Source organism: Durio zibethinus, chromosome 5 (assembly GCF_047325235.1).
Source record: "Durio zibethinus cultivar Kanyao isolate XHJ-2024 chromosome 5, ASM4732523v1, whole genome shotgun sequence".
Taxonomy (NCBI): domain Eukaryota; kingdom Viridiplantae; phylum Streptophyta; class Magnoliopsida; order Malvales; family Malvaceae; genus Durio; species Durio zibethinus.
The window spans coordinates 8983820-8995035 of NC_143166.1; the positions used below are offsets into that span (position 1 = coordinate 8983820).

The 11216-nt window shown below is 29.2% G+C and overlaps 1 protein-coding gene across 2 annotated transcripts; it reads right to left on the reverse strand.

Annotated features, from left to right (window-relative positions):
- Positions 1-1109: 1109 nt before the first annotated feature.
- LOC111282160 (homeobox-leucine zipper protein ATHB-5-like) lies at positions 1110-3539 on the reverse strand. 2 transcript variants are annotated; one of them, XM_089760830.1, is made up of 3 exons: positions 2965-3539; positions 1947-2290; positions 1110-1834 (listed from the first exon to the last, which is right to left on the reverse strand). In XM_089760830.1, exons 1-3 carry the CDS (start codon positions 3092-3094, stop codon positions 1388-1390), a joined length of 921 nt encoding a protein of 306 aa, XP_089616956.1. In that variant the 5' UTR covers positions 3095-3539; the 3' UTR covers positions 1110-1387. The 2 variants fall into 2 exon arrangements, with proteins under 2 accessions (XP_089616956.1, XP_089616955.1); XM_089760829.1 differs by having other exon boundaries at positions 1947-2332; positions 2965-3537.
- Positions 3540-11216: the final 7677 nt, after the last annotated feature.

The following is an 11216-nucleotide window of genomic DNA, read 5'->3' on the forward strand; positions in this document are numbered from 1 at the left end:
AAGCTGTCAACGTCCCCAACAAACAGCAGAGAGCTGGAAGTCACGAAGAACCTAGGGAAGATGATCTCTACCGGAATATTGACTTCAAGTTCAATTCATTCCACTTTTTCAAACTAATTCCGTCTTGTATTCAAACACCAGTTGTCACGCTATGATAAAGTTAATAAAAAATTTTGGATTTTATATCAGAAAATGTTAATCAATGCTAGTGATAATAATATTTAAATAAAAGGCAATGTTAGTGGTATTTTAAATTTTAGTAAAATATTTAATATAATATTTAAATTTTAAAAATTTTTAATTTAATATTTAAATTATAAAGTTATTAATTAATATGATGTTTAAAAAATTATTTATTAATTATATGTTATTATTTGAAATTAATCACATTAAAAATAAATATCATATTAATTAAAAAAATTTATAATTCAAATATTATATTAAATATTTTTAAAATTTAAACATTATATTAAATATTTTAATAATTTAAAAATTATTTCTGAAATTAATCCTTTAAAAAATATTTTTATAATTAACATATTTTTTATTAAATGTATAAATTTTATTAAAATAATATTTTCATTAATCTTAACTGGGGCCCACAGACAAATTAATGAATTTTTTCACCGTTCTTTTCTTCGGGTGTGTTCTTCACAGTTCAAACTGCTCATGACTTTGGTTGCTAGCGATTTTTTCAGAAGCACAGAAATCAAGGCAACCTTGTAATGCATAACTGTTACTGTTTTTCTTTCACGTGTCTCCAACTTTAACCGGGACGAAAGCAAGAAACTAGAGAAATTAGATAGTCTATTTTCTGACGCTCTTCACATGGATGCCTCATCGTTAGTTCAAGAATGGCTTCGGAACCATAGCACTGCAGAGTGTTTTGAGCAATTAAAAGAATCTTGAGTTTAAAATATAGTCGAAATAATTAGAATGGTTGGTCAAGAAAGAAGGCAAGAGGTGTAGGACCACATGTTCGAATTCACTTTTCCATCCAGGCCCTCTACGCTCCAGCGGTCCCATCCTTCCTTATCGTTTGTGGGGAAAAAGAGCCAGTGATCAAACAAAGAAATGCAATTGCAAAGTGTAATAAAGACAACGATATATGATTTTACAGCACCATAATATGCAATATATAAAAATATATTTTTTTATTACATCATAGTAAAATTTTAATACAAATAAAAAAAAATTAATTTGAAACTAAATATTTAATGTTCCTTTAAATACTTTTAATCACTAGACTAAAAGTTGAGGTACAATATATAAAAATACCGCTTACAAGTGGAACTTAACTTTGTAAGAAGAGGATGTAAAAGCATCCAAGTGCGAAAAGTAAAGATATCCTAGGAAAGGTGGGGAGCGAAAGAGCTAAATGATTAGCTTAGTAAAGTGATGACCAAAATGACTGATCTTCGACCGGTAATGCAAAATTACATGAATTGGCAGGTGTATCATAGTAACAGTCTACTTCAAATTTTGGGAAGAACAATAGTGGTGGGTGCAGAAGGCTCCTGCTGAGATTAACTTCTTCGTCTTGGGAGAAATCTGATTTATCTGGTTCAAAAACATTAGACGAATCGGCAGGCTCTATAAATGTAGAATGATTCCCATCAATGTAAAGTGGGCTATCCGCGTCAAAAACATCACTTTTTGCTGAACATGCTTCTTCCTGTTTACATGCCAGCAATGGCACATGGGACATGTCTTCAGGAGATGTATCAGAATTGGGTTTTTGAGGTATTGCATTGGATGAATTTATGCCATCAAGAGATTCCAAATTTTCCATCCCCTTCTCTCTAATAAGCAGTTTCGCTTTAAGTCCAAGCACCTGTTGCGTAGTAAAAATAGAACCATCAGTGTAAGTAACCATGTACGGGAACCGATTAGTACTTCAAAATAGCAAATTCTGTCTTCTGAGTTGTCATAGGTGAAATGTTTACCTCATGTTTCAAATCATCCTTCTCCTTTTGGAGATTGTCATAGTCAGCCTTGAGCTTAGCATAGCTAGCTTGCAAGGAATCATAGTCCCTTTCCAGCTGTTTGTTCTTAGACCGAGCACGCCGATTTTGAAACCAAATTGCAACTTGGCGGGGCTGTAATCCAAGTTCTTTCGCTAGTTGCACCTTCCTCTCTGGTTCAAGTTTGTTCTCAAACTCAAAGCTCCTCTCCAGAAACTGAACTTGAATCACCGTAAGCCGCCTTTTCTTTGCTTGTGAGTGACAGGATCCGTCGAAATCATCGTCTCCATTCTCTTCTTTGTCAAGCTGTTGGAAGAACGGAATATCTGTGGTGTTCACTCCATTAACATTCTCAAAAGGCTTCTGAACTGATTAAATCAGAGGGCGCACACACAAAAATCAGATGATTATCCATTTCTTGTTTGTACTAGTAATAATACCAATCATCTAATCTTTTTACAAACTTCATCATCGGGTATTCTCAAGCCAAGGATGTTTCATGGCTTTTTGAAATTCACATATAGTAATCGGACTATCTTTAATTATCATAAAGAAAATTTTGATTGAGTTTCCCATTCTGTCTCATTTCAAGGCAGGTAAATTTAATTACCAAAGTGGAAAACAACATAAAGTGCAACAAGATCGACTTTTCCTTTTTACTCTGTTCTGGAAAGAGATAATGAAGAAGTAAAGACTTTGTTGTTGATTCGAGAAAAAATCATTCAAGATAACCCCAATATACAGCATAGAATAAATCACAATAGAAACAAATACAGAAATAATATGGGAAAAATCTCAAGCTACATGAAAAACAAGAAAAATCCAAGTTTTACACAAGAATGCACGCCCAAAAGCAACTAGACAAGACCCATTACTGAGATTTAAACATACAACAATCAACAAGAAAATTGAAAGCAAAAGAATAGGAGAGGTAATAGCTAGCTACCAAAGACCAAAGAAGAAGAAATAAAAAGAGATGGAGAGACGAAAAGAAAATTACCCAGGAGAGCAGAGGAAGAAGAGGGTATCCACAAAGACTTCATAACCTCAGAGGAACAAGAAAGTTGTTCACTTTGAAGCAAAACATTCCTGTTTGAACTACCACTGATTTTGCCACCCTCCATAATCATTTTTGCTTTTTACTATTTTCTATGCGTATTTTGTGGGATCCCCGAAAACCTAACAGATTATTTCTTTGGTAGAAGAAATATCAATCATGTGTTTCAGTTTGATCTATGATTTATCATGCAAAAATTTAGGGATGGGAATCACTGTAATGTTGAAAGTCTGAAAGCAAGAAAAGCTTATATCCATAACTCACAAGGAAATGAAATGGCCAAGCTTCAAAACTTTAAAACCAGAAAATAACAAAGAAAAAAAAAATAGCTCTGCTATCCAATTGAGAGGAGGAGTAGAGTTTATTTCTTGGTGAAAGAAGCTTGGAAGGCTTCCCTTTTTGAGTAGTGTTCAAAGTGCAGGGAGCTTATACTAAAAAGTTGAAAACAAGAACGAGAGATTCCCCTCTGGAGTCTGGACTGGAATGGGATTTATATCCAACTTGGTGAAGGGACAGAGGGGGGTTGTTTGGCTGGCTTGCTTTTTCTTCCTAGGAACAGTGGACAGGCTGAAAATAGAATCACCATATTGTCCCTACATTTTTCTTTTATGGTATTTCCCTCAAAATTTAATTTAAATTATGTGAATGGTAAACGCCAGAGTCCTCTCTTAAGAATTTTCTTTTTATTTTTCAGTTGCGCAATTATATTTCCTATTTTCTTCCTATTTGAAATGTTTGTTACATTTTTTATTTACTTTTGTTTGTCAAGTCTCATCTTCTTCGTCTTGTCTTTAATTAATCATTGTCTGCACTGTATGCTACATATAATAGCAAAAACATATATATATATATATACATATATATATAATAGAGCTGATTGAATTTAATATCACGAATTTGACATTAATTCAATCAATGAAATTACTTAAAAATAAAATTAAAACAACAACAAAAACATAAAATTAAATGTATTCATAGTTTTAACTTTTTATATAATATATATTTTTTAAATTACTATTTTTTATAGAAAAACTACCAACTTCTGCTTAACAAATCCACCTATATTAAAAAATACTCATAATTAGTTTTTTTTTACTATTTAATTCTATTAAAAATTCAATAATCTATCAATAAATCAAATAATTATTAGCAAAAAATAAAATTTGGCCAAAAAACAAAGAAAAAAAGATCATTTGAGAGATTTGACTTTGATGTATGATTCATGTTTAAAAAATAAGATTAGAAATTTTTTTAAATAACAAAAAAACTCTCTCCAAATCAAAAACAAAAAAGAAAAAGACCATAGCCAATTTTCTTTTGATAATATTTATCATTAGAATAAAAGGTAAAGCTATAGAATTCTCATCTAAAGCATATGATTTGTTTTATTTATTTTTCTTTTATATATGAAAAAGAAAAATTCTTTTCTTTTTTGGAATGTACAAAGAGTGCAACTTAATGTATGATTTTTTCAAGTCTATAAAATTTGACTGAAACATGTTATCTGTCAATCTTGAATCTTGATGCAGAAAACAAGCTGAGTAGCATGACTGTTAAGCAGATTTTCTTCAATATTATTTGGTAAATAGATGGCCCTATGCTTTAGAATTGGGACCGAAAATTAAAGTGTTCCTACCTTTTTCTTTTTTTTTTTGGATAGAGTTACCAGCAATCAGTCTTCTTGATAGAATCAATAAAATATCAAAGTTTTAGAGATAGTCTCTGTCATTCAAAGGCTCAATGTCAAAATTTTTTTCTTACTTCTTTTTTTTTCTGGAAAATTACATATTCCTGCTCTAAAAGTGATGGTTAGATCTAAGCAATTGCTACAAGGGAAGAGCTTTGTTTGAACCAGAAAATTATGTAGTATCTGGATTTTTCTAAAAGAAGGGCACTGACCGAGGGCCACAACTTTTTTTTTTAATATAATTTTTTTTATGGAACCTTTTTGTCTGTGTCTTGGTTTTTTCTTAAGGGTAGGCAGAGAATTAGGACAAGTCGTTTGGGGAAGTGCATCGAACTAGAGAAAGTTTCTAAGGAAAAATATCTTCCAAGTTCGTGAGTTAGGTTTGCGTAAAGCGTCATCATGTTTCGTGTACTTCATCAAGGAAGCACTGATATTTTTGTGTCATTTTATGCATGCATGCGTCACTCACACTCACTACAGAAAATGGGAAAGAGAAGTATCTTTGAGTCTCATATTTATTTATGCTAAAAAGATTTGGGTGTATGCTTGTATTTATTTACTGCTACATGCTATTTGTGAATAATCAAACAATAAAAAATTGAAGGAAAGAGCATTAATCATAAAATTTTGGCTTATGAGAGGAAAGAAACAAGCAAATGAGTTGTTTTTTTAAAAATTTATGATTTTTTTCCTTTTGGCTAAGATTTAAGCAAAAGACTTGTGTTTTATTAAGTCATTGATGCAAAAGCATAAGCTAATTGTTATAAATTAAGAATTTATATTTATTTAGATTTTATATATTATTAGCGAATAGAATGATATTATTTCATTAATAAAGTGAATCAGATGAATCACTTCATTAATGAGTAAATTTTTTAAAAATATTAATTTTTATATATTTATTTTAAGGATTGATATTTGTTCATTAATAAGATAATATCATCTAATTTATTGGTAATGTATAAAATTTATACACTGACAATATATTAAATATAAACTCATAAATTAATAATACTAATAATGATAGTTTCTATTCTTAAAAGGAGGTTGTTAATATTAATTTTTAAACTTTGGTCGATATGTTCAATTTTATAGAAACCACATAATTATTAACATTATAATCATAATGTTAGTCATTAAAAATAGAAATATTTAATCTTTTTTAACACTTATAAGGAATCTTTCATGTTACAATAAAAATTCACTTTCATTATCTTAAAAAAAATGAAAAATGTGCACAAAAAATGCTTTTCCTAAAGTCTAATATTTTTCCTGCAATCAAAAATTGCTTATTCAATCTTATTGAAAAAAAAAAACTTAAGCTTTTTAAATTTATTGCAAATAAATATTAAGATAGCAGGAGACAGACGTAAGTTGGACACCTAAAAATTAGAAAATAAAAAAAAAATTAAAAGAGAATTTGCTTCTTAACACTTTAAAAATTTTTGTTTAGACAACTTTAAAAATTAGAAAATAAAAAAATAAAAAAATTTCTCTGAACACCCCAAAAATTTCTTTTAAATATCCTTTCTATCGATAACATCAATAAATTCATTGTTATAACATATCAATTTAGAGATTCAATTACTAGATGTAAAAATTACGAATCGTCAATAATTTTTTTTGTTAAAGTCTGATTGGTCACCAAGTTAAAACTACCTTTTTGAAAGAAATCTTAAGTTCAATTAAGATTTCGTAAAAAAGATAGGATTTAATCTACGTTGTAGAGTTAAGTTCAGGAGTATGGTTATACGTAAGAAAAAATTAGTATCTCTACAACACTCGTTTAAATACGATACTAATTAGCTTCGCATTACCCAAAATGGTCTTAATTAAATAGTCTTATATTTTAAATTAAATTAAATTATTTAATTATTAAAAATTTTTCGTAGTATTTCTCCATCATTTTGATAAAAGTTTTAAAATTTTTTCTCACTTTAAAAATATTCAAGGAATCCATTCATTTCCTTGAAAAGGCTTCGTCATAGGATTAATGAAAACTTTTATTATTTCTTTTAAAAATTTTCTTTTACAATTTAATTAATTCTTTTTCATTTTTATAAATGCTTCTAAATTTTTATCATTCTGGCAAAATTTAGAAATATTTTATTCTCTAAAATTTTCTTTTAAGGATCACTCATTTGTGATCTTTAGAAATTCATCTTCTGAAACATTTAGCCTTTATGAAAAGAAGATTAAACATTGGTTTTAATTTTTAATTTTATAAATTATCCATCATTCTGAAATAATTTAAATAAAACATGTGTTTTACAAATTATTAAGAAAATTACTCGTTTGTAATTTCCTTCGGAATCATGTTGTTGATTAATGATTTTTTTCCTATGATTTATTGAAATCTTATAAAAGTGAAATTTAACTAATTAATGTTTATTATTTTTCTTTTCTGTTTCTCTTACTTAAGAATAAATGTAAACCGTAGAGTTAGAAACTTTTCTCCAAGTTTTCTATCATTCTAATAAAATTTGGATATATTTTTACATGCAAGAATCTTTTATAAAATCACTCTTTAGTTATTTCTTATAGTTCTATGATTAAGACGATTTCCATTATACCTAAGCTTCAAAAGTCTGTCATTTTTTTGATAATTTCCCAATTAGTAATTGTTCTTATTTTTTTTGCTCTTATTTTTTGCTACTCTTTTTATTTTGGGACCCTTGATATCAAATTTTATTCTTTTATTTTTCTAAAATTTTCATTATTCAAGAAAAATTCAGAAATAGTGTTTTTTTTTTTTTTTAGAAAATTACACGTTTGTAATTCATCTAGAATTTATCGTTGATTTTAGTCTACATTTATCTTTAAAAAGGATCATAAAATTGTTAAGTTTTTAATTATTTGATTATCTAATTTTTATTATTTTATTTTATTTTTGTTTCAAAATAAATATTTGTCATAACGTATAGATCTGTGGACTTACCACTAGACATGGATTAGAGGAGTCACCACCAATCTTTTTTGTTTAGGTGTGATTGGCCACCTGATCAAATCTGATCCACGAAATTAGAGTTTAGGTTTGGAAGTATGGTTACGCGTGGGGAAGGTTATAGCAACTCTACAATGCCCATCTAAAGGATGGCACTTGTTAGATTTCAGATTATCCAAGCTTTGATCATATTTGTGATTTATCAAAAAATTTAATATTGAAAATATATCTTAAAATTGTCTCAATAGTTTGGTAGCAATTTAAGATAATTTTTTCACCTCAGGAGTATTCATGGAGACTAGTGTCTCACTTTGAAAAGGCTTCATTGTTGGATTTATTAAAGGAGTTCGTTCTAAAAAATTAGTGAAGTCTTCCAATAGTTTGGTAGGACTTAGTTTAGGAAGCAATTATCCAATAGTTTAGAGAATGAAATTTTTTTTTATTTTTTTGCAAAAAGATGAATTTATGAAATTTTTCAATAGTTTGGTGGATTTCATTTTAAAAATTAGATTCATAAAAATTCTTCAATAGTTTGGTAGAATTCATGACTTATTTTGAAAGATTTTTATTTGAAAAGATTTTTTATTATTTTTTATTGAAAAGGTTTTTTTATAGCTTCTTCTATTCTTTTTGAAAGAAAAGATTATATATTTATTTTTTATTATTTAATATTAAAAAAATGAAATCCATCAAAATTATAAAACTAAAAAAATAATATGAAAAAAAAATAAAATAAAATGAAATGAAATCTAAAAATAAAATAAAAAAGAAAAAGGAAACCTTGCAATTTAGGCCAGGTTGAAGCAGGTTGACGTGCGATCCTGACTCGGGTTCACATGGATCCTATGTCACCCAAAACGACATGGTGTAGTGGTAATATACAAGTCAGATTTGGAGCTTTTTTTGCTCAGAAGCCTATCCTTTCTCTCTCTAACAGATTTCTCTTTGCCTTCTCTCTAAAATCTAGTTAAGAACACAACAAAAAACTTCAATTGAAAACTAGATAACCTGTCGATTTTTGGAAAAATCATTGAAAAGTTCAACTGAAAATTGAAAAATCCATCGATTTTTGGAAAAGTCACCAAAATCCCGTCGAAAAATTCAAACTTGCTGAAAAATTTTACCGAAAAATTTAAATATTCTTTCAAAACCCAAAAAAATTCAAAAAATCCTTAAACATTCCCAAAAAAATCCAAATCTTCCCCAAAACTTTTTGAAGCCTTAAACCTAACTCCAAAAGCCTACATTTATACCTGAAATTGGAAATTAAACCCTAAATCCCAATACCAGAATTCCAAAAATTCCTATTGCCAAAATTTTTCCAGACCCTTTTTCTGTCAAAATTTTTGTGTCCTGTTTTATGATTTTTCATCCAATTTATAGGTAGTTTTATGAGAATTTTTAGGAAACGAGCAAAATCAATCCAGGTTTGAATCCTAGAGATTGATTTTGTTCGAATGAAATCTTGGGTCTCTAATTTGATCCCAATTAATTCCAGTACTTACACCAATTGACTTTGCATTAAAAACCTATGATTTTGGTCAAATTTAGATTTCCCTATCCCTTGGCAAATTCGAACAAAAAGGAAAGAAAAGAAAAAAATGTAAATAATAATAATAATATGATATAATATACTAATAATGATAAAAATACAATAATATTAATATGATATAATATATTATACTATAATATAACATAATAATGCTAACTCGGACACAAATGAATGTCTACAATTGTCCCTCTTTGCACATCACTATTAGATAGGGATGATGCAAAGACCTAGACACCTACTTTGCTCGAGTCAAATCAGTGAGTAAAACTTATAGGAGTAAACTATGATTCTGAAAAAGATCGAGACGATGCTGTGAGTTTGAGAATGATCTAACCTAAGTCAAGATCGAATGACTGAGATGATACCACAAGTCTAAGTGCTACCAAGATCGAGTCGAGGTTGTAAATGAATGATCGAGACGATGTCACGAGTCCAAAAATGATCTGACCTAAGCCAAGATCAAATGATTGGGACAATGCTGTGAGTCTAAGAGTGACCAAGACCAAGTCGAGATCATAAATGAATGACTGAGACAATGCCATGAGTTCAAGAATGATCTAACCTGAGTTAAGATCAAATGATTGAGATGATGCCGCGAGTCTGAGATTGACCAAGACTGAGTCAAGGTCGTAAATGAATGATCGAAATGATGTCATGAGTCTAAGCTAAAATTGAAACCTATGATGAATGATCCTGCAATGATATGAATGTATGCTCTATCTAGAATGCAAATGGAACATCCATTATGGTACTAAGGTTTCCATAGCTTTCATATGCATCCTCTATTTTCATGTCCTTTTGGTAAGAAAACTATCCTTGAATAAGTATTTATCTTTATCCCAAGGGGAACCTTTTACGATCATTGATTTTCTCTTAATGGGAGGCATTTATCCTTGGTCCTTGTTTCTTTCAATTTTCTCAAAGTAACACACAATTTCTTATGACTTTGTTCAATTATTAATCACTATCTCAATTTCAAAATATGAGATGCAAGTTATGCACTTCTTTTATTCATGGTAAGGCATAAAAAAATATATTGAAAGTGGAAAGTAGGATGAATATTATTTATTTGGACAAATGATGGCATAAAAACAAAAGGAGAGTATATAAGGATGGTTATTTGAGGTAACAATGCCCCAAGATAAATGATTAGATAATCATGACAACAAATCTTGGTTTTCTTCAAAAATTCAACCAAAATACGATGTCCCAACATCTTAGAGCTCTTTGAAATTCACTGTCTCTAGCATGCTTTTTAAGTGATGCTATATTCGTCCACTTTTTTGAACTTTTTCCCTTTTAGTTTAAGTCACATTTTTGAGTTTTCAACTCGAACTTTTTTTTTAGGTCCAAGTTGCCTTGTCGAGTTTTCAACTTGAAATTTGCTTCTTTTTTATTTTTAATTTTGTTTTTTATATATATTTTTGTTTTTTTTTCATTTTTTTGTTCAGACAATGTACTTCTTCATAGAATTTGAATTAACAGGGTTAGGAAGTTCATCCTCATCCATTTTTGATAAGATTAGGGCTCTTTTCGAAAAAGCTCTTTTTACAATATATAGTCCTTTCTAATTTGGAATCCATTTTCCTCTATCGTCATGTTGGCTTGGGAGGATTCTTTTTAATACCAACTCTCATTATCAAAATTGATGAGGTCAGACTTTTTTGTCATGAGCTCTCATCAATCTCTTTTGGTACAGCTAGTCATGGTAAAATACCATCAGTTTTTTTTCTCAATAAAGTTCAATTGTTGATAACACTCTCGAATCCATTCGGCTTCTTCTAACCCCACTTCTCTCAGGACTTTTAGAGATAGGATTTGTACTTCTATTGGTAATACAGTCTCCATTCCACAAACTAAGAAAAAAGAAGTTACCTCGGAAGAAGTGCGCATAGAGGTTCGATACGCATATAGAGCGAAAGATAATTTCTTGTGCCAATCTTGTATGTTTCAGTCATATTTTCCAGAATCCTTTTAATGTTCTTATTTGTAGCTTTTATTACCCCATTCAT

Excerpts from the sequence above, each read along its gene's own strand:
- LOC111282160 (XM_089760829.1), bottom strand. The coding sequence starts at position 3,094 with ATGATTATGGAGGGTGGCAAAATCAGTGGTAGTTCAAACAGGAATGTT. Across the intron at positions 2,333-2,964 it reads TTCTTCCTCTGCTCTCCTGG|TTCAGAAGCCTTTTGAGAAT; the intron begins GTAATTTTCTTT and ends TGATTTAATCAG. Across the intron at positions 1,835-1,946 it reads AGGATGATTTGAAACATGAG|GTGCTTGGACTTAAAGCGAA; the intron begins GTAAACATTTCA and ends ACTACGCAACAG.